The sequence below is a fragment of the Hesperophylax consimilis genome, chromosome 7 (genome assembly GCF_061612785.1).
Source record: "Hesperophylax consimilis isolate HC1 chromosome 7, BYU_Hcon_1.0, whole genome shotgun sequence".
Taxonomy (NCBI): domain Eukaryota; kingdom Metazoa; phylum Arthropoda; class Insecta; order Trichoptera; family Limnephilidae; genus Hesperophylax; species Hesperophylax consimilis.
The window spans coordinates 35,218,745-35,243,695 of NC_142842.1; the positions used below are offsets into that span (position 1 = coordinate 35,218,745).

Genomic DNA, 24,951 nt, shown 5'->3' on the forward strand with positions numbered 1-24,951 from the left:
CACATCATCAGGAGCACAAGTATACTAAAGTTATAATTAAAAATTAGGTCTAGAAAGAAGAGGTAGAAGGAGCGGGGAGGGGTAAGAGTGGGGGAGGGTTATTCAAAGTAGGAATTAAAATGTCATTAGACGGGAAAGACCGGGTAATTGGGAAAATATTTAAAATGGGGTTTATAAAAAAATTTTGTTTATTAATAATATCTGCTTTCATATTCACGTGTTTTCTTATTTCTAAGATTTCAAAATTATTGATTTGAGATACCTTGTAACCAGAATGTAGTATTTTAAAACCTGAATTAATATCGAAAGTATGGTCGTTATTTAATAAATGATCCGCAAATTCTGATTCACAGTTCCCTTTAAAGCCCTAAGATGTTCTTTAATTCTGATCTCAAAGTTTCTATTAGTTTTTCCTATATAAAAGGAATTACAGTCATTACAGTTGAGTTTATAAACACCTGATTTTTTAGTTTGACTATCAATATCTTTATTATTAAGAATATATTTTTTTAATTTGTTATCCGTATAAAACACCGGTTGAATAGTAAAGGGGATGTTTTTATTTATAATTTTGGAAGTATCATTATCTACAAATAGAATTCTACGCCATTGTTTGTTTGTATCTTTATAAATAGGATAAATATAAAGTTTAAAGAGTTTATGTTTAATTTTTTTATTTAGTATTTCAACTATCAATTTATAAGGATAGCCGTTATTAGATGCTATTTGTTTTATGATATTTAATTCTGAGGTATAATTAGGATCCGACAAAGGAATCGAAATTAATCTATTAAGCATAGAATGGAAAGCTGCGACTTTTTGAGAATTTTGTATCGAAATAAAGTGATGTAAACTAAGTTATTTGTGTTTTAATAAAAAATAAATAATGCCATCACAAAGTGAAAAGCAGTTAGTTACAGAATATACTAATATTTAAGTTTTCTTCGAAAAATTAGATATTAGTATATTCTGTGTGCGGAATTAATAAAAAATACAAAACAAACATTATTTGAATTGGTCAGTCTCGTTGCTTTAATTCCAATTTAGCAAAGTTCATGCGTAAATCAAATTTGTATTTGATTGGGCAAAGGATAAAAGACGAATGCTTTAGATATGACGTGATAATAAGACAGATCATAAGGAAGCTTTCTTTGTTGTTCTTTGCTCACGACGAATAAAAGCACCGTTTGAAAACGACGGTTAAATAGAGCTTGAACCTAAGTAAATGTAGGTTCTAGGCGAGTTTGTTGAACCGCCGGCGGTTAACATTTGTGGCATAAGCCAATAATCCAAAGGAAAGGTGTTATATTTAACTGTTCAAACACGGAAAAAACATATCTACACATTCACCGACAATGGAGTGTTGAAAAAACAGAGAATGAAACGAAAGAAAAGGAGAAAAAATCGCATCCATCTCAGCTACATTCATTGGCTATGGGAAGAAAGCGACGGAAAAGTGGGTCACATTCCGAGGTAGGCACATTCCTCAGGCACATCCGCATCGCTCGTCCGGTACTGCCGACCGAACAGTTACTGATGGGACTGTGAGCGATTTCCAAAAGGAATAGCATTCAAATTTGTCGTTTTTTATGGTTAACGGATCCGATGATTCTTGAATGTGACGTCACAGAATTCATTAACGAACTTTATATACAGAGTTGCTACTTATATACCTATTACGCTATTGCCATGAATGGAATTAATACTCTAGTCAGGAACTAAGTAGGGACACAACAATAGGACTCTTGCAGGTTTGCGACTGTGTACTTCAAGATTCAAGTACAAGCGGCTAGGCCAGTGAGGAACTTTAGATACAGAGTTGCTACTTATGTACCTATTACACTTTTGCCATGAATGGAGTTAATACTCTAGTCAGGAACTAAGTAGGGATACAACAATAGGACTCTTGCAGGTTTGCAACTGTGTACTTCAAGATTCAAGTACAAGCGGTCAGGCCAGTGAGGAACTTTAGATACAGAGTTGCTACTTATGTATTACGCTATCACCACGAATGGAGTTGATACTAAATAGTGAGGATTCAGAAACTAAGTAATGATACAACAATATAACTCTCGCAGGTTTTTTAACTGTGTACTTCAATATTCAGCATGTAAGCTTGCATTCCGTTATCAAGTGGACTGAGAACTTTACGTATTTACGTTAATTTAATCATAAATAACTGACGTTCTTACACGGTACATAATTATTATGTCGAATCGTTTAGACATCAGATTATATTACTTAAATCACGTTAATCAACAACCGAACTGATCTATTGAACTAAAAAAAACTAAAAAATATTGAACATTGAAAAAATATCACGAACCATGGATTTTTATTAATTTGTTTTAATTATTGACGTCAACTGGTCTTTAACGGATTGTATTCAAGAAAAAAATAGTTATACAAAATAAAATAATAACAATTATGAAGGTCTATATCAGTATATATTTTTAAGAAAAAACAAAAGTATAAAATTTCCTTGCTGTGTAGAAAAATGCATTTATAACCCCATTCATTCAAATGCACATAACACATCCATTTCGATAAGATATTCATTTCTAATTTTTGTCATTTTTTTGAGCAATAAAACACAAGTTAAAAGAATAAAAATAATTCACAACAGGGTATGAGGTGTAAATTGTGCTGTAGCCGATATACTATGATAAAAACAATGCAACACCAACTCAATATTCTAAGTGTGTGGCAACATTCGGTCTATATTACAAGTTAAAAAATAAAATGTTATCAGATTATATGTAAAAAAGTGTTAGAGAAGCTGCAACGATTTTAGGCTTCCTAAGACAAATTTATCGGCGACACATAAAACATATTTATGTAAACGTTTCAAAATGTTCAATGGATTCCATTTAAATGTTGAGAAAGCCAAAAATCTTATAGATTTTCGTGGGTTATGTCTCAATGTTGTGAAGTCTAAATACTAATACGTAGGTAATAAAATATTTTTTTATAGTAGTTTTACAATAGATGTATGTATACTAGTTATAAAATGGTCAATTTTATAACTAAATAAAACATCAGTCAAACATTTACATAATTGAAGTAATTGAAAAGAGATTTCATAAGTAAAATGATAAAATTTAAAATACAATAACTAAGTGAAATAAGAATATTGAGGGGAAAGTAGAGGACAAAACAGGACTTAGAAAGTTAAATCGTTGAAGACAATATTAGCGACTTTCAAACGAAAAATTAAAGAGAAAAATCAGAAAAAGATTCGGTCGCATTTAACAATTGAATCCAAGACCTCAGCCTTGCCGGGGACTTTGCTCTCTTTCCTCAGCTTTGCTCTACCACGGAACTAACTCGCCCCTTCAGTCATATTTAACTGTATCACGTTTCGACTAAGGACTACCAACATTATCTTCATTTTCTTAACGCATATTTTAATTGACTGTTATCTTTTTACGTATGATTGCAAGATTCATTCCAACCTAAATGCAATTTTGATAGTGGGATAAGTAATGTTGTCTTCAATGATTAAATATTACAATTAGACGTTTTACTCATCAAGATTCTGGACTATGAGGCTTCATCAAGTCATCATCATGTGAATTCTTAGTCGAATAATGTCAGATATCATATTACGTAGGCGATTTACTCAAGCTATTGGCAAAACTTACAGGGTACCTATTGGAAAAAAGGTTAACAGAGAATATTAAACACCGGGGTTACCAAGCTACTGAAAATAATGGGGTTCAAAATACGGTCGCGGCTAAAAACCTTTTTTTACGATATCGTTTAAATAATATGGTTAATTATTCAATACCGATATTTGAATAATATTAATTAAGAAAAATTCTAATTTCAGTTATATGTCTCTGTGTCTGTCTGTAACTCCGGTTCAATGAAATATAGAGCTCGGATTTGCTTCGAAGTTAAGGACCGGTTGTTTCGGAGAATTTGAACAATTCTTCAAATTTCAAAGTTGATTTTCCAGTTCTGTGAAAGATTTTCTCAAGTTCTGTTATTGTTTTGTCAAGCAACTAGCCTATTATGATGTCATATCAGAACCTTGAATAAGACTTTCAAAGAACGCGAAAATTAACGTTGAAATTTGATGAATTGTTCAAATTCTTCGAAACAACACGTCCTTGGAATCATTATTTTTAAAATTGGATATGTTGGGATGCTAATTTATTAAGAAAATCTTCAAATTATTGGTAATCTGGTTAAAAACGGGATTGTAGGCTGTTTCTTGATAAACATTAAGTAAAATACCAATGTACTGTTACAATGTATCATTTTATTTTTCTTATCTTAAAGCTACCTTTTTTTATTTTTTACAGTACCTTGATGTAATACTTGTTTTTGTAATACTTGATTTTTGTAATTATTTCTTTATGCATGTAACAAAAGAAAATTTTTAATAAAAAAAAAAAATAAAAATAAAAAAAATGTCGGAACACGTGTTCCGATGTTATTACGAATTTAAACCTATCAAATTCATTCGTTAAGGGCCTGCAATCCCGTTTAAACCGGATTCTTAGTAAATTAGCATCAGAGTCATATATCGAAACGTTTTCTCCGTGTGAACTAATTTTTATTTTATTTAACAATACTGATTATTGATTATTGTTGATTATTGTTGTCAGCTTTAACAATTATTTTGAATTTCTGTTATTTTCAGTGATTTATAGTTGTTTTGTTCTGTAGTTACATCTTGACATCTTGTCATCATTTGTCATCGTACCTGCTGACCATTGTGAGAATGAAAAGAGAAAACATTATTTTAAAACTAGAGAGAAAATACATAAGTAAAGAAAATTGGGTAGGTAACTCACCCTGTGTTTGCTTCAGGGATGATGTCATCAGCCACCACGTAAATCATGGCGCCCGCCGCGAAGGAAAGCGCGTAAGGCAGCACGGGGGTTGCTATCCCCACAGCCACCGCCCCCAGCACGCCGAACACGGGCTCCACCATGCCGCTCAGCTGCCCGTACCTGCCAACAACGTCCATCATCAATCAACTGCTTACCCCATGTGAAGAAAAATTCGCATAAAACTACGTATTTTGAATGAACCTTAAAGGGCCAGGAGATCTAGCACGGACGATTGATAACGTCATATGTCATATGAAATTTACAAAACATTAGAAGTCTTGTCAATAAGACAACTTTATGCCAAATCTGCTTTACTACACCTCCTCCAACACAAACTCCATATTCCAATTCAACCAAAAACCTCGTTAAAAACCAGATCCTTAACAAATAAAACACTAAACATACCGATAACACACACCACACACGGACAAAGACACTTTCAATACTACGCTACTAAACTGTTTAATTGTATGTCCATTACTCTGAAGCAACTACTTACTGCAAATACATCCGCAAACATTCACAAAAAACATATCACAGCCTGGATCAACAATCAAGATATTTTATTTTTTCAAAACATAATAACTCCAAACCAAACATAACTAAACCATAAAAAGTGTATAATAAATAAACACGTTTTTCGAGATTTTACCAACTATACTCACACTTACAATACAAATATATGCACTTACATATATGTTAATATATATTTTTTTTACATATTTATTATGAATATTCAATTTAAAAAAACCATTAAAATTTTATGAATATTCAATTAACAAAAACAAAAACAAAAAAACACAAAAATTAAAATTAAAAATTATAAAAATTAAAAACTTTCTTCTACAACACATAAATACTTGTCACACCTATACATAACCACGTAAACATCTCAGCACAGGTTCTCCTAGTGAGGTGTTCACGAAACATACAATATTACTCACATACAGTTTCACCTTCTCAAACCTACCTTACACACAACATATTATAGTTATAAGTTTGAAATATATCATGTACAAATATAAATAATTATGTGAACACTGTAAATATTATATAGAAATAAATAAATAAAATTAAATAAATAAAGATATTAGCGTAATCCATCATCTATTGTCAGTTAGCGATATTTGCGAGCACGGTCAGAATTTGATTCCGACAGTTTGTAAACAAATCCGCTACTTTTAGGGCGGCCTCCAAGATGTCGGATAAGCTGTCAATGTGAAAAAAACTTTTTGAATAATTTCGTTCGTTATGCAAAATAACGAATAGAGGTAAACTAAACAAACTTTTAAAATTGAAAAAAAAACGTATATACGATCTATAAACTTAATAATTCAAGATAAACAAAAGTTTAACTCAATTTTTAGTGTCAAGAAATACATGCGGACTGCCAATGTGTATTAAAGATTATATTTCAATTCGACATTGTCCATTTAATAAAAATAATAGTAATAATGATTGGAAATTGAAAATCAAAAATCTGTTTTTGATTATATCAACGATAATATTTATATTAATAGAAATATTAATCAATTAATCTGTTAATGAAAAAATAAGAAAATACACAGATTTAGGAAATGTAATTAAAAGAATTTGGCATTCTCAGACTATAAAAATATTACCATTCGTTATTTCGGCTACTGGCATTATACCTAGCTCTCTCATTTAAGGCGTATTAGATCTATCAAAAAATTTATATATAAAGATGCAAAAGTCGGTCATTTTGAATACATGTAGGATAACGAAAGATTTTTTAAATATTTATGTTGAGGGATCAGTAGGATTTATAGGCCCAGTTAGAAGTTCTACCGAACCGAACCCTCTGATATGAAAATATCTGGAGTCGGTGAATTTTTTTCCCATTTGATCTCTGGTGAGTTGACGTGTTGTTGTTCTTGTATTGTTTTGTATTTATTTTACATATAAAATGCACTTGCATAGTGTTGATTGACTAGCTGATCATTTGTAGAAAAGTGAGTGGAAGGGTTTAGTTTTTCCTTTGGGGAAGATTTAACCCGGACAACAAAATCGGAAGCATTTATTATTAAAAAAAAAAATGTATAGCGCCGTTTTCGTGAGAAAATCACCTCAAGGGCGCTTAACAACTTAATTTATGCATTGGTGACTTAGACTTATAACTAATTACTTTTGGCTCATAACTAAGTTTCATACATTTCATAGTTTATTACTATTTTGAACTTTAGAAAGCTGATTTATTTTATTTATTTATTTATTTGCAAAAACAGTACAAAAACCAATACATTGCAAAAGCGGTAAACAAATTATGGAAGAAAATTTTATACATAAGTATACAGTTAAAACATATGCAAAAGCGGTAAACAAAATATGGAAAAAAAATATACATAAGTATACAGTTAAAACAAATACAATATTTCGCGCTTAAAGTCGTTGTAGGACATATGGAAAATATCCAAGTTAGCTGGAAGGGAGTTAATTAACCTAGTGACTCTTCCCAGGGGCATCACCATTGGTAAGTTAGTTCTGGACCTGGGAAGAATTAAAAGCCTGTGTTGGCGGCCTCTCGTGAAATTATCCGGGACATAAAGTCCTATTTTTGACAGAATGTCTGGAATTGATAGTAAACCATTCAGAAGCTTGTAAGCCATCAACAATAATGCGACGTCCCGTCTGGAACTAAGGCTGCAGATATTCAGCATTCCCGAGATAAATGCTGTTGGAAACAGCCATGGGTAAAAACCAAACTCTCTGATGTAAGCGTAATAGTAAAGATCAAGAAAGGGACGCTTAGATGGTTTAGGCGTGTTGAGCGGAACATAGATTTTTTTTAAAGATAAAATATAATGCGAAAGTTGGTGAAAGGCGATTAACATTTTTTTTTAAATTCGGTTGAATTTTTACTGGGAAATTGGGCAGGTGAATAAAACCCAGAAAAGAACCGCTTAATTGACTATAGCTTAGAAAACACAGACAGAAAAATAAAATAAATTAAAGGAATAAGAATAGATTTCTAAATCGAAGCAGCAAATTTTCTTCGGGAAACGTCATTTCCATTAAGATTCAAGGGGCTTCAAGTTAACTGTAAAAAATGAGACTAGACTCCTTACTGTTCTACATCCAAAGCTCATATGGATCTGGGTAGTACGCTAGTGATTCGAGAGTGGGAAGACGTCCGGCATTGCCTCCGTTCCATCACCAGTCCCGCTAGAGTCCGGGACTAAGGGAGGAGATCTGAAAGTGGCATGTATCTCATCATATCATACTGACATCTCTTGTGTGAACCTGGCCGCGTGCATCGTGTCAGATCAACTTTCCCATGCGCCATACGGATAATTCCATTGTGAACTGGAGAGTTTCGCGTCTTGGGAACTCTGGGAGGGAGCGCGCGGCTGAGTTCGCACGGTCGCAGCACGCGAACACCAACCAACAAACAACCCAACAGGTCCTCTGTACCTACTTCATACTCTAACTGCAGAAACACACCACGGAAAAAAAACATCAAATCTATCGCTGCTGGGAGTGCAATAAAATAAATGTACCTAATTAGAATAATGGTTCACTTGTGAATAGATTACCCAGGCCGTGCAACATTTCCCCGGGATTTGTAATTGCACTGTGTTTTATCTCTAGAAGTTAGAACATTCCTGCTCTCCTAGTGCTTCATGTAGTATTTTGACGCGAATGTCATGTTTCCTTTCATTAAAAAGTGTGTTCTTGAAATACATGTCGCGATACAGTTTCGCGCGATAGAACAGAAATTAACAGCATCATTTATGTTAGCTCACCGTGGAAAGTATATGTACGAGAATCTGCACATAAATTACACAGTTTTCAGCACAATTAGCTGTGCTGGCTCACCCCGTATAGTAAATGTACTAGTTTCTGCACATAAATTACACAGGTTCAGAATCATCTGTGCTGGTTTACCATGTAAAGTACTTTTACTAGTTTCTGCACATAAATTACACAGGTTCAGAATCATCTGTGCTGGTTTACCATGTAAAGTACTTTTACTAGTTTCTGCACATAAATTACACAGGTTCAGAATCATCTGTGCTGGCTCACCACTTCAAGTACATGTACTAGTTTCTGCACGTAAATTACACAGGTTCAGAATCATCTGTGCTGGCTCACCGCTTCAAGTACATGTACTAGTTTCTGCACATAAATTACACAGGTTCAGAAACATCTGTGCTGGCTCACCGCTTGAAGTACATGTATTAGTTTCTGCACATAAATTACACAGGTTCAGAATCATCTGTGCTGGCTCACCGCTTCAAGTACATGAACTAGTTTCTGCACATAAATTACACAGGTTCAGAATCATCTGTGCTGGCTCACCACTTCAAGTACATGTACTAGTTTCTGCACATAAATTACACAGGTTCAGAATCATCTGTGCTGGCTCACCGCTTCAAGTACATGTACTAGTTTCTGCACATAAATTACACAGGTTCAGAATCATCTGTGCTGGCTCACCGCTTGAAGTACATGTATTAGTTTCTGCACATAAATTACACAGGTTCAGAATCATCTGTGCTGGCTCACCGCTTCAAGTACATGAACTAGTTTCTGCACATAAATTACACAGGTTCAGAATCATCTGTGCTGGCTCACCACTTCAAGTACATGTACTAGTTTCTGCACACAAATTACACAGGTTCAGAATCATCTGTGCTGGCTCACCGCTTCAAGTACATGTACTAGTTTCTGCACATAAATTACACAGGTTCAGAATCATCTGTGCTGGCTCACCGCTTGAAGTACATGTATTAGTTTCTGCACATAAATTACACAGGTTCAGAATCATCTGTGCTGGCTCACCGCTTGAAGTACATGTATTAGTTTCTGCACATAAATTACACAGGTTCAGAATCATCTGTGCTGGCTCACCGCTTCAAGTACATGAACTAGTTTCTGCACATAAATTACACAGGTTCAGAATCATCTGTGCTGGCTCACCACTTCAAGTACATGTACTAGTTTCTGCACATAAATTACACAGGATTCAGCAGTATCACCTGTGCTGGTTCACGATATTTTTTTTTTACACTAACCCCACACAGGAAAATAATTTCCCTCAGGGCCTATGATATCTTTGGAGATGCTGTGTGGAGGGTCTTTTTAATGAAATGAAGGAGAGGAAGTTCTGGGAAGGAAAAAGGTATGAGGGGTAGGTAAAAATCTAGGGATCAGTATGTCCAGGAGTGACGGACGAATGATCTGTCCTTCCCGCTGCGTCAAGGAGTCTCCCCAAACCAGCCTATTTGGATCCAGCACGCCACGCAGCTGGTGGGCATCCGCATCAAGAAGACACCAGACACCACCCCTGCTAAATAACCAAACGTAGCGAACCACTTGGGCTGATCTATGTCAGAGGTGTTGGTTATCCAATAAATGGTTCCTGGGGCGGCGGTACCAAACCCGCTCCCAAATTGATATAAATAACGAGTCTCGAATTGTACCACAGCTGGAAGGAAGAATTAAAGAAAGGCAACTTACCAAAGACTTCTCCAAACGGAGAAACCGGCGGCCTGCAGGGGTAAACTGACGGCCAACCCCTCGGGGAAGTTCTGAATACCTATGCCAATCGCCAGATTTCTGTAAAAAAGTTAACAAAAACGTTAGGAAAATAATCAAAAACTGCAAACAAAATTGATGAAAACAACGATATTTAAAAAAAAATAAGTTGGCACTATTTTTGTATTATTTTTTATATGCGATTCTCGCGCAAAAGTCCTAACTGTCCGGAGCCAGTGAGAATATGTCACTCCCTTTAGGGTATGTTGTGATGCTGAAGGTAGTGGATCTGGTCTGGTCACCAAACACTGTTAAAGCCATTTGAAGCAACATTTCAATTCTGAATGGTGGTTTTTTACCAGGGCGATACTGAGAGTATCTTTCACTCTGAAACGTGCCGCAAATATATTTTATATTATTTTAAATGATTAAAATGTGAAATAACACAAATCAACCAAATAAAATTTACTTTCGCACGCCGGGATTTGAACCCGCGGCCTCAGGATTGCTAGTCGAGAGCATTGACCCTCGACCACGGAGGCCGTCATAAGTTCTATGTCGTAAGTTCAATCCGATGATACTGAATGAATTAAAAAACCAAATTAGAGAAATTGGGTTAAATTTATTTATCACACGAGAAAAACATTTCCAAAGAAATCAAGCAGCGCATTTATAAACATTTGTATAATATTGCAATGAAATGCACCAAGCAACTTCCAAACAAATCATCCAGCGCTGCGTTTCCACAATAAACTAAATCCCAAATTAACTGCTCTAAGATGCACATTTGATAAAGAGTGATGACCGGAAGACAACTAAGTAAAACTAGTAAGTGTGGTAACTAACTAATTTAAAAATTTCAAAAGTTCTTCAATATACCCACAGACGTGAACTTGCTGAAGAAATGTAGCGGATTCCGTAATGTCATTTAAACAACTTGGTTGATAGTCCTGATCATCCTCATCGTCTATCATTCCATATTACAATTCGCTACAGCAGAATGGTCACTTACTTTTCATCTCCCTTTTCCCAAGATCAACTCTAAACAGAATTCCTTTATTCATTAATTCATTTGTAGGGACATTTTTAACTCGACTATACGGAACATATAACGAAAAATAATTACACAATAGCACTCAAACTATATCACTCAATCTACCTTCCCATCTACTTCCGCCCTTTATCCTAATCCTATATTACCCTCCACCCTCCCCAACATATTTTGTAACCGAAAAAATCACTTAAATGTCACACTTTTTATTTTTATTATCAATATAAAGTTTTTTTACAGGTGTTTTTCGATGTCTGTCTCACTAGGATATACCTGTGTCGAGACTGACGTATTGGATACATAAATTAGTGTTTACATATTTTTTGATACATATAATATTTCATTACATTAAATGACAATGTGAAAATGATAAAAAATAATAATAATAAATGATAAATTGGTTAATCAGCATCTACTTGGAGTACATACTTTTAAAGGAATTTTTATAAAAAAATAATCTTGGATCTTTCTTGGCTAATGATCCAAGACTTGGTGTCTGTTTTATATTTTAAAAAAATGTGTTCAGTCTAATGGCTAGTGGAAGAGCATTATATAACATCGTTGCAAAATATCTAAAATTTCTTTGGCCAAAAGTTGTTTTAAGTAAGAGGTTATGTCCTTTGGTTCTAGTGTAACGAGCAGTTTGGACATTGTCAAAAGCAGTTTTGTGTTTGAAGAGGTATGCTAGTATGTTTTTGGCATAAAGTTGCCTAATGTCCATAACACAGATTTTCCTAAAGATTTCATCCGAGCTGCTTGTGATCGGTAGTTTGAGGATAATCTTTATAATAAGTTTCTGAGCTTTGGAGATTGGATCAATGGCGGCAGCCAATTGGCATTTTATTATTTTTGTTTAAGAATTATACTAAGATTGGCTATTAATTTTTCTCAACATAAATAAGTAATTTATTACATTGTGTATCAATCACATTTATCAAGAACTAGCTAACGCTTACCCCACGTTGCTGGGGGTTATCCTTACGAGACATAAACCATTGCCGACTTTTCTAAGGCATTTTTAAGATGTACAATTCCGTAGTAGATTATTTTGATGTCTAAGGTTTAGCCAGCGTTAATAATGTAGTGCCCGAAAATATATTTTTACGACTTTGACTTTTCTCTACTTTCTTTACATATAATATGCATGTATTATACATGTAAACCTTCTGGAAGAAATTTTCTAAATGATGGTGAAAACCATATCAAAATCCGTTGCGTAGTTTAGAAAAACAAAGCACACAAACAGACAGACCCGGATAGCGACTTTATTTTATACTATTTAGAGATTGCAGCCTTTTCACGATAGTTTCGACCTAAAATCATGTAAAATCGTGTAAATTATTGATGTTCATTTGCTTTTGGGATTTTTGTTTGTTTTTTGAATTTTAATTTATACTGTCAATTTATCATAATATGTGTGTCTAATAAGGTGCATATTGCACGCCTCACAATCATATTATAATAAAATACTAATTATTATAATACGCTCCTCTATACTTAATACAAATTTGGGAGGCGGAGGTCACCCCAAGTGATTCGCAGCCTTTAGCGTCTTAGCAGGGGAGCCCGGGTTCATGAGGTGAGGTTTTTCGGGGTCTTGGCAATATATGGGTCTGCCCACCAAATGCGTGGCAGGTCGGATCGAGAGACACTATTTGAATGAGAACTTTTGACCTCTCCAGCAGGACTCTCTCGACCGATTGCCTTGCACCGCTGTGAGAGGGATGGATTCATACGTCCGTCACTTCTGAACACGCTGACCCCCAGATTCCTACCTACCCCCATACCTTTTCTCTTCCCATAACTTCCTCTACTTCCTTTCCTTAAAAAAGAGCCTGCACACAGCAACCCGAAAGTTGAAATAGGCTCTGAGGGGAATTATTTTCATCAGGGCCTCCTATGTGGAACTACTGTGAAAAATACTTATTTTCAAAGATGTGTGTGGTTATTCGATAATTTGATATTAAGCCCTCAACTTTTTACTACTTAATGAGTTGATTCATGCTTCTTAATTTGGGGACTGAATAAATGATAAATAATCACACGATGACATACTCAAATACCATGTTAGCTGTTGGCTGCCTCAGTCACTGGTCCACGGCCTCTGGTGTATATGTGAGGTATATCGGCATGTGAGAGTATCCAGTATAAGCGTGGTATGTGGGTCACTAATTCAAAAATATGCGGTCGGAATGCCGGATCGAGTTTGCACCGGCAGCATCCGCTATTTACCAAACGTTTACTCAATCATTATAGATCCAACTTCCGATCTGGCAAGCCGTAAGACATGGGAAGGCTGATAGAGATATTGAAAGAAAGGTTATTACAGATAACTCCATCAATGGAGGACAGAACGCGGTTGGCGCTAACAAACAACTACCCAAAGAAGCGAAGCTAGCAATCCGCAATTAAGTTCTGGTACCTACTCTGATGTATGGTAGTGAGGCATGGAACTGGCATGGAAGGATGAAATTTTACTGGATGCAGTAGAAATGAGATCCTTGAGACGAATGGGTGTTGAAACGTGGAGAAATGTGGAGATCCGCAAAGAATGCATGGCTGATCGTGATAAATGAGATTAAGAAAGGATTGTTCAGATGGTTTGGGCATGTAGAGAATGAATGAAGAAAGGAGTGCAAGGAGAATATATGACGCAAATGTTAATGGTAGAAGGAGTCGGGGACGGGCGCACACGGCACGATCGAGCATATACTTGAGACGGGCTATGTAGAGTCAGAATAACAGAAGAGTACGATTGGAGACGATTTATAAATGTGAATGAGGCAAGGAGTATGTGCCAATACAGAATAATAATAATAATAATAAGTGTTTTATTATCTTTTTTGTGTAATAAATAGATATAATGATATCCTCACTGGGATCTTCCGTGCTGAGGATTTCATTTACATATTATGTATAATTTAATTATAAGAAAATTAATATTACATCAAAGTTACAAATGAATTTAATTATGAACATATATCATGCAGTATAATTTTTTTTTTTTTAATAATTTTAAAATAAGTAAGATTTTTTTTGATATATATGAAGTGTTTTTTGGTATAGTTACATATATATATATATGAAGTGTTTATTGGTATAGTTCAGTTGATTCTGTTTGAGAATTGTTTGGCGGTCCGCCCTCTCTGCCAACCCCTGCGGGAAACGGCGTGATGGTTCGTTAGTTAGTTAGTACAAACATGGAACTTTACATTTCCATCATAACGATGTTTTCCATCGCTAGATTCCTTCCTGTTCTTACGTTCTATGGTGTCCATAATTACTTTTGAGGTCATGACACTTGTGTGGTCTCTAATAATCGCCACTATAAATAATGGGAAACCTTTCCAGCATAGCGATGTTTAACATTACATTATCTTCCATTGGTGGACATCTTCCTGTTCTTGTTTTCTGGGTTGGGCCGTTTCTATTCCGGCCAACTGTTTTCTTTTAAGGTCAAGACTCCCGTGTGGTCTCTAATAGCTTTCAGTTTAATTATTGAGTCATGGTAAATATTTCATTTATAATGATGTTTACATCTGTTGGTACAACTATAATCTATGTTGTTTAAGTACGTGCCTATATTAATATAATGTTGGTATAACTGGTGTAATTCTATATTGTGTACATACGCAATACAATGATTATATACTCATCTATAATAAATTATTGTATTTGTATCCACAATCTCTGTCTGTCACTCTTAAAACAATTGTCAACCGGATTGGTCCAAGAAATAATATTGCATTATTATAATCGTGTTCTAATTCCTCAACACAATATAACAACATCCATTATCTTCCAATATTGGACAGTTACCTGTTGTTTTCCCTGTTTTTGGACCAGGGTCCGCAATTTAAATTTCGACATTCAGTTACTATTGAGGTCATGATTCAGTCTTTAGTTTGGCTTCTGCTAACTTCCATGTTACAATGTTGAACTTCCACCGGCCTCTTTTCTAAACTTGTAATTGCATTTCCTTTGAGTGTATCTAAATAAAATAATTTAATTACCAATAGAAATGCATACAGCAAAAGAGGCCAGACGAAATAGGTACAGTGGAATGTAAAGTGTACATATGTACATTGTACACACAAGTCTGGAACTTACAATTGCGGACTCTTAAGCAATGATTAATGTATGATGGATGGCATCCTGCGAGCGCCGTGTCTCTCCTTACCGCGATCAAAGGCGGCCAGGAGTGGACTGTCCCATTCACGGGGAAATGATTTAGGGTCATCTGATATCATTTTGAAACGTACAGGGAGACATTTCAAAAAACGTTAAAAAAAACCCTCAACTTATCACAATTCCACACTGTCTCATTGAGTGTTTCAAACATGATTCCATTTAATAGCCCTGCCACAATAGTCATGACACTAGTTGTCAACTGATCACAAAATCAATTAAAGAATTTTAAAACGCCCCAAGCTAAGCCATCAAAAAACCAGGTTCCGAGTGTTCATTTAAACAAAAAATTTAAAATAAATAAATTTTAAAAAGAAAGACAAATGTCCCCGAGTTACGAATAACTGACAATATTTGAATATCTCCTACTACCACCACAATAAGCGGAAAATGTTACTTGTGTTGAGACGGAGGACTTAGCTAGCCGAGGAATTGAATACACTACGCCTGGGTGGTACCCAAACGCGATGTCAACTCAGCCACCGATCGGTCAAATAAGTAATTAATAAATTTAGGCCGTCTTCTTCATGATCAAATGACACGAACAACCTTAATACTTAAGGTCGAAATAGAGATTTTATATGTTATTCTTTATATGGTGTCTTCTCGTATCGGAGGTTGTTTTGTTTCTAAATTTCTCATAATGTAACTAGGATATGTTATTTAGCGGTCAAATCACAGAAAAGGCTAAAATAGTAGCATCCCGATGAAAAAATGATCAAAAAAACTTACAGCAGTGAAGACTATTGATCAGAACTCATACATCGAATGCCTCTCTGTATGAACATGTCGCAATACGCATGAACAATGAACACCATAATTGGATTACAAATAATAAATGTAATTATTATCTGTTTAGTCTAACCATCTATGTGCAGTATCTAATACATTGTAAGAGAGTGTTTGAGAATAAATTATTACAAACACCCTTATTTTGGGATTTGCGTGTGGATACAATATTGCACAATCAAAGCAAAAAACCGGTTCATAAATAAAAGAAAGAGAGCGTATAAAATAGTTTTCAGTAATGTATTTAAATGAAAATGACGTAATTTTGTTGTTGACAATATCCAAAAACATGTTTATGGCATTATAGGATTTGATTAACTTGGCCGTGCCATGGCCTCCATTGGCGTCATCGACATCTTCCATTCAATTGTGGGTCCCATATTCCCCAAACATTCGCACTTCGTTCAAACCACGGACTTACACTTACGCTTACATCGACCTGTCATTATAAAACTAACTAACTAACCATCACGCCGTTTCCAGGGATAGGCAGAGAGGAGAGACCGCCAAACAACTCGATCTTGGCACACACTCCTTGCCTCATTCACACTCATAAATATTATTTTATTATTCCAACTATTAACATGGCCCGACTCCAATCTATCTGGTTAACTTGACTGTGCTATATCTTCCTCGATCCCCACTTATTCTACCATTCTTACTCGCGTCAAATATTCTCCTCACACTCATTTCTTCATTCAACTTACACCTGCCTTGCATTCTTTGCGAATCTCCACATTTATCACATGATCATACATGGTTTCACCACACATATGCCTCAGGGATCTCATTTCTACAGCATTCAGTCTACTTTCGTCCTTCCTCTGCCAGTTCCATGCCTCACTGTCATACATCAGGGTAGGTACCAACACCCCATTGTGGACTGCTAACTTCGCTTCTTTGGACATTTTTGTTAGCGCCAGCCGCGTTCGATACCCCATTAAAAGAGATTCCTGCATTTACCCTTCTTTCGATATCTCTGTCAACCTTTCCATCTCTCGCAAACATACTTCCCGAATACACAAACTCATATCCACCTGCTTCAAGTATTCATCATTCACAACTATATTGCACACTATTTTCGTACCTACTCTCTCATTCAAATACCTTGGCTTTAGAAACATTTCACATTCATCATGAACTCATTCCGACATAATACGGTCATACATGGTTTTAGTAAATGCACACCGGGCATGTCAATTCTGCTGCATTTGAGTCTAACTTCGTCTATATTCGTTCAGTTCCACCCATTACTGCCAAGCATGATATAATACGGATAAAACTAACATAATACGTATTGTATGTTCTCGCCCATTTGTCTAGCTCGTTGGATCGACGATCGTTTAGGTAATTTGTATGAAGTAACAACGATAGTTGTGCACTGTTTGCTGCGAGGCAATTAGCCGCCGAAGCTGAAGGAGATATCGGCAAAAACACGGGGAAAAAACATTCATATTTGACTTTCAAAAGTTGTAGGCGACGGGACGCAGACTAGGGATGTACTGGATACCGCTAAAATACCGATACCTATGTATCCAAGTATATATTATTAAATTAGCCTATTTTATTTACAGATACTCAATTTGAGAGGCGGGTTTGGGTACTACAGCTCCGGGATCTATTTAACAGATAACCAACACCTCTGCCATAGGTCACCACAATTGGTTCGCTACGTTTGGTGTTTTAGCAGGGGTGCCCGGGTTCATTGGGTGAAGTGTGCCCAGGATGCGCCTGCGCACCAGCTGTGTGGCATGCCAGACCGGGAAAGGCTGGTTTGGAGACCCTTTGACCTCTACAGCTGGTCTCATTTGACCCATCGCCTTGCGCCGCAGCTGTTCACCTGTCACTGCTGGACACACTGACCTCTTGATTCCTACATACTCCTCAAACCCTTTTGCTTCCCAACACTTTTTCTCCTCCCTTTCCTTAAAAAGACCCCCTAAACAGCATCCTCAAAGATGGCACAGGCCCTGAAAAATTATTTACCTCATGGCCACATGTGGGGTTAGTGTAAAAAAGATGGACGTATTTGTCTATTGCATATGATGTGTAAGGGGTGGGTTTTTAAATGATAATTTAGCTTAGTTGTACAATAATTCGTAACACGTCATCGTGTTCTACCTACACCAGTTTGTATTTGTACACAATTGGTTCGCTACGTTTGGTGTTTTAGCAGGGGTGCCCGGGTTCATTGGGTGAAGTGTGCCCAGGATGCGCCTGCGCACCAGCTGTGTGGCATGCCAGACCGGGAAAGGCTGGTTTGGAGACCCTTTGACCTCTACAGCTGGTCTCATTTGACCCATCGCCTTGCGCCGCAGCTGTTCATCTGTCACTGCTGGACACACTGACCTCTTGATTCCTACATACTCCTCAAACCCTTTTGCTTCCCAACACTTTTTCTCCTCCCTTTCCTTAAAAAGACCCCCTAAACAGCATCCTCAAAGATGGCACAGGCCCTGAAAAATTATTTACCTCATGGCCACATGTGGGGTTAGTGTAAAAAAGATGGACGTATTTGTCTATTGCATATGATGTGTAAGGGGTGGGTTTTTAAATGATAATTTAGCTTAGTTGTACAATAATTCGTAACACGTCATCGTGTTCTACCTACACCAGTTTTTACAGAGGCAGACATACAAACTTATGCATGTAGTTTACCTGTTATACGTATAGTTTGTTCGCTTGTTAGTTTTTATTTACTTTGGCCATCATCATAAAATAATCGAATGTCAAATAAAATTAAATGATCGAAATCGAATGACAAAATGTTTGTTGGATCTAGGCAGGACTGATTCTGAAATGATACTAAAAAATGTAATTTGAAATCACGAACGCCTTTATGTATCTTTTTTTATGTATCTTTTTATGTATCTTCGTTTTAACATACTTATTTTAGCTAGTCTTAAATCCTGTACTCGTCTAGGATAACTTGAAACCTGTAAATTTGACTGTCCTGAAACGGGAATCCTTCCTAGTTGGACAGTCAAAATCATAAAATGTAATCAATATTATAAAAAAAAAATTATAAAAAAAATAAAAAATAAATCGTTCTATTCCGTCGCGGCGCTAATATAAATAACGCATAATTACGTATAAAAAAACTTAAACTATATACGAAATAAGGGTGTTTTAACATAAGATCTCTAAAATATGGTAAATAATAAGGAGTTATACGAATTATTCAACACAAAAATCCTAAATACAAATATTTAGTTTGGTAAACAGTTTGGTACAAATACGGGAAAAGGGATTTTAGTGGACATAGTCCCTAATAGAATAAGACTACAGGAACTGTACAATAACAGAAAACATAAATACGTGCAAAAGTGTGATTGTAATTCAGTAAATAAAAAAAATAACGTATTAATACCGTTTCGCCGGCAGCCAAGTAGCGTTATTAATTTGCCAACCCTAACCACTGGTATTACAAGGGGGCTCAAGACGGAAGAGACAACACTCACAGGCCAGGGAGGGGGGCGCACCGTGAGACTGCTCGGCGGCTCTCAGACCGCCCCAGGGCTCCCCCACTCCTCCGAGCTCCACACACACCACATACCGACCTTGTGCCCCCCACCGAGGAAGAAACCAGCAGGCCAGCCGACCAGCGGACCTCGTCACCATCATGTTTACATTTAACACCACCTGTGAATTTCGGATTTGATTTAATATTTAAACCGTTCGAACATCGTCGTCGGTGGATACGAAACGACCGATTTTTTTCAATATATTAACTTCACTATTAATTTAACTATTCACTTATTAAAAACCGAACATTTTTTTAATCGCATAAAATATATTTTAGAACGAGCGAAAATACGTGTTACGTAAATTATTGTCATCTAGCTAAATTATTATGAATACTATGCTACTTAAAAAAATATTTGAAATAAAAGAAAAATTTAACCGGTGAAACGCCGATGGGTGTTTGGAGAACATGCGAGCATTCTAATATTATCATTTTTAGAATAATTTGCGATGCGATTTTGATCTTAATGCTTCGAAAAATGTATGAAAAACAAAATTGACATCGCTTGGGCTAAATAAAACTTTAGATTCCACTTTTAAATTTTATGAATGGCGCATCTCTGAAGTCTAAAAAACTTATTTATCTGTTTTATGCTCAGGCCGGTAAAAACAGTTTCTTACTTATCAACCGGAATAATTTAGGTTACTTATCGTATTAATGTCAAGTAGTAGGTAATGTATTTTACAAGAATATTATGAAAACCAAACCTAACCTCAAAAGTTCAAAATGTTATGTAAGAATAAAGATGCGATAGCAGTTATGACCGGGTTGTTTTACAGAATTTGAACAATTCATCAAATTTCAAACGTGATTTTCAAAGTTCTGTGAAGGTTCTATCAAGGCGATGCACTACGTAGTAATTCAAGATCATGTGTTTTTGGTTTGAAAATTTGGTCGCCTAGAAATTTTTCAGATGCTTTAATTAAATACTGCAAGTAGAATACATCTTAGCCTTTGAAATAATCGAGTATTTTTTAGATAAGCCTTTTTATAAGGCCAGAAAAAAATTATGTATAAGGCCTATGAAAACTGCTTTAAAGTTCAAAATGTCCTACTTACGAACCCATTTTCGGTTATGGTTTTATTGGATAATGTGGCAAATAAAGTTATTTATAAAATGATCGGAAAAAAAATAAATATTTAATTTAAACCTTATCTCCATCTGCGTAAGGGGTGTTATTGATAGTGGCTCGATTTAAAATATTACACTACGTGGTGCATCGCCTAAAGTTATTTTATTATTTCAGTTTTATGAAACAACTATCCAGCATAGTGATAGAATAACGGAACTTGAAAAGAACCTTCACAGACCTTGAAAATCAACTTCCAAATATGATGAATTGTTCAAATTCTGTGACCTTTCCTTAGACTTTTGCTACTTCGATCCGGACACATTTCGAAAACTTTTAGTAAGATTAGGTTAGGTTACCAAATATTATTACAGCTTAATGCTTTGTAATATTATAGTAACGAATAAGTGTGAACTTATGATTATGAACACGCAGAACCACAATATATTTTGATGGGTGATTACTTCAATCAAGTGCTTATCAACAATAATTACGAGATAACATTTTTAATATGTAAAAAGAAAAATATTATTATTCGATAAACGTAAAGCTTTCTTTGATTAGCATATTATAATTTATTTATAAAACAACACTTTCACACGCGGCTTGGAACGTGATTTGAAATCGTATTTTATAATTAAAAAAGTATAGAAAAACGATTTTTATTAGATTTCCCATATATTAACGAAACTACAAGAATAATAATAAATGGCTTGGACAAAAAAAAACAGATTTTGCATAATTATGTAAATAAATAAATATGTCGGGATGGTTTGATTGTTTCAGAGAATTTGAACAAATTCATCAAATTTCAAAGTTGATTTTCAAGTTCTGTGAAAGTTTTTTTCAAGTTCTGTTATTATTGGTGGTTTAGTTATGGCTATAATAACAAAACTTGAATAGGTCTTTCACAAAACCCGTTGAAATTGAATTTGATGAATTGTTAAAATTCTCCGAAACAACCCGTCCTTAATGTTCATTTGTTCTAAATCTCCGATTATTTGAAATTTTGATACAACGTTGCATTCTATATTATATAGACGTTTCCTGTGACAAGTAAAAACATGTTGTTTTAAACAGCGCCATCTTTTTGACGTAAAAGCAACACGCGCTATTTTTTCAGACAGACTGAGCCCAGAAACGCGTGGCAGGGTACAGCTAATAAATAAATACATACATAACACCCCATAAACAAGAGCATAGTTTATATGGGGGTATATCTTTAAATTAAAATATAATATCTTTATAAATATAAAAATTAAATATTACTATATTTTACACATTTGGAGAGCGGATATTGGCCACACAGCATCCCCAAAGAAGACGTAGGTCCTGAGAGAAATTATTTGTCTCCCGTGTGGAGTGAATGTAAAAAAAAGAATCATTACTCCGTTATCAATTATGTTTATATTATTGCATAAATAATAATAAAGTTGATAGTAATAAGTTCGCAAGCTTTAAGGAAGTGATAATTTCAATATACATTGATTTATGAATCACACAACCACAAATAGCAGCCATACACGGTCAAAATAGTCGGAGAAACCCTTGTATGGCCAAATACCAGCGGCAGCCCGCAGCACCAGTCCAGTACCCGCGGTCCACTCATGATGTCACACGCGGAGATTAGCCGCTTTGAAATGTTTGAAAGTTGATGGACCCAGTCTGGTCGAACCGGAGCGCACACCAGAGGCGATATCGAACCTCATTCGATGTCAATCTCACCGCAAAGACGCGAAAGTCACGAAGAATATATGTAGTCATTATCCATGACATGTGGTCAGAGAGCGAGGAAGCTCTTTGGTACATGTCCCTATCTTGACGTCCTCCGTGGTCCTGGGTGAGGCTTTCGACTAGCAAAATCCCGGCTGCGCAAGAAAATTCTATTTGATTCATTATTAATTAATTCAAAATAATACATATTAGATATATTTGCGGCACGCTCGAGTGGAATTATACAGTATCGCTCTGGAGTAGATACCACACGGCAGAATAGATATTCTAGCATAACATAGAATGAATGACACGAGGAATGGTGCTGATGAAAGAAATTTCTGAAACGGTGGATGTATTTAATTCCTCTTTAAGTAGCCTTAAGACGTTTTGTATAATTATGTTCCCAGATGATGAGAGAGTGTCAAAATGAGAAAATTGTACTGTAAGTGGAAATAATGATACTAAAAAAAATAACATCAATAGATGTTGCGAATCTATTTCAGTCTAAGGTGCTCCGATATCAATGATCCATTAAATAACAGTACACAACAAGGGACACCAAAAAGTGTGCCCAAAATGTATACACTTTGACATTTGCAACATGACTCGTGAAAGGGAAAGACTTAGTGTCTCGACCGTGAAATGATTTGTCGGCTTTTACGTTTCATACTTTCAACAAAATTATTCATGATTAATTTTGACTTGCCTTTAAAATGCTCCTCACACAGCATCCCTAAGTTGAAATACGCCCGGAGATTTCCTCTTACTTAGGTGAGAACATTCCAAAACAAAAACAACAACACCATGTTTGTTTGTTTGTTGTATGACGACATGTTTTATTTTAATTTGTCGTATTCTTAAAATGGCCGATTAATTACGCCATATTCATATTCAGCTAACGATTAATTTATTTTAATTTCGACCTAGGAATGAATCCTCGAGAGGCATTCAAAAATTAAACAGAAAATTAAAAAAAAATGTAAGCAAGGCCGTCTAGAATAACACGCTGTTCGGCGCAGTACATCGTCATTCATTAAACTTATCTGTCTTAAACATTAACTGTCTTATTAAAAAACATGGAGAAAATTTTATTCAATCGATAAACGACCGTGTATATGAAAACATTACTAGTGAAATATATAGCACATTTAAAGTACCTTAGAACTATTCCGAAATTGTTTACACTGCCAGAGAGGGTTGTTTAACTGTTGTATACTTTTGAAATTTCTCATGGAATTTCGGAATAGTTCTAAGGTACTTTAAATGTGCTATATATTTCACCTTTCTGAAGATGTCTTTAAAACAAATACCATTTTAAGAAACTAAACAAATTACTTTTTAGATTTTTGTATTTGAAATAGACTTTGGTATTTATAAATTGGAATATTTGAATTAAAACATGAAAAAAGTGTTTATTAAAAACAAACATATTTTTACTCCAAACGTCGTTAACTCCAACATATTCCCTTTGTTTAGGGAATCTGCTAGATAACTGTCACCTCACAGTTATTTAGGGAATCTGCTAGAAAACTTTCACCTCACTTATCTCGTTTATACAATAAAAATAAGAATTCCCAGAATATAACGGCAACAAAAATGTGATTTAGAATTAATTGTTTACGCAATGAAAACGTTGATATCTGTTTACATAAAACATTTGTGTTATTAAAAAACATAACTTACTTGAATTCTTATTAAATTCACGCGGTAACATTCAATTAAAGAATAATGTGTCAAAAATAACCTAAGTTTTTCAAGATCGAAATTTCAGTCTGCGGAAAATCCAACGTTACAAGTTTTTTCGGAGCCCAGTTAAAGATACAATATTCTTACAATGTGTAATAAAAACACCGTTTGCACATTGAGAACACATACATTATATGTATATGGAGATACACTCTTAAATTGGTTTACATTTTTTTCCGAGCGAATTTTCTAATCTAACCATCCCTTTTCAACTCATAACTCATCCATAAAAGAACACATATACACGGTGTCCGAAAGCTCGTGATACAAGCCGAAAACTGATGAATCAACATCACATTTAGAGTCGATTTGAGTGGTAGTATAACTTTTTTGATATGAGTTTTCGTTTTCGAGTAAATCGATTGCAAAGTTGGAATTTTTTAGGTTAAATTTGAAAAATTAGAAGCTAGAGGGTTAATGTCAGCAGTTTATTCCAAGCGTAGACCGGCACCAAAAGTTTTTTAAAAAAATTACAAAAAAAAATCGAAATGCAAAGGAGTTTCCGGACACCGTCTATGATAT

At 35.2% G+C, this 24,951-nt stretch overlaps 1 protein-coding gene across 1 annotated transcript in view; it reads right to left on the reverse strand.

The window, feature by feature from the left end:
• Zip48C (Zinc/iron regulated transporter-related protein 48C) overlaps positions 1–24,951 on the reverse strand; it is a 231,494-nt gene that overhangs the window by 55,206 nt on the left and 151,337 nt on the right. The window contains exons 5-6 of the mRNA XM_089633448.1: positions 10,326–10,424; positions 4,806–4,964 (exon numbers count right to left, since the gene is read on the reverse strand). Coding sequence (XP_089489574.1) covers positions 4,806–4,964; positions 10,326–10,424 — 258 coding nt within the window. The remainder of the gene's footprint in view (positions 1–4,805; positions 4,965–10,325; positions 10,425–24,951) is intronic.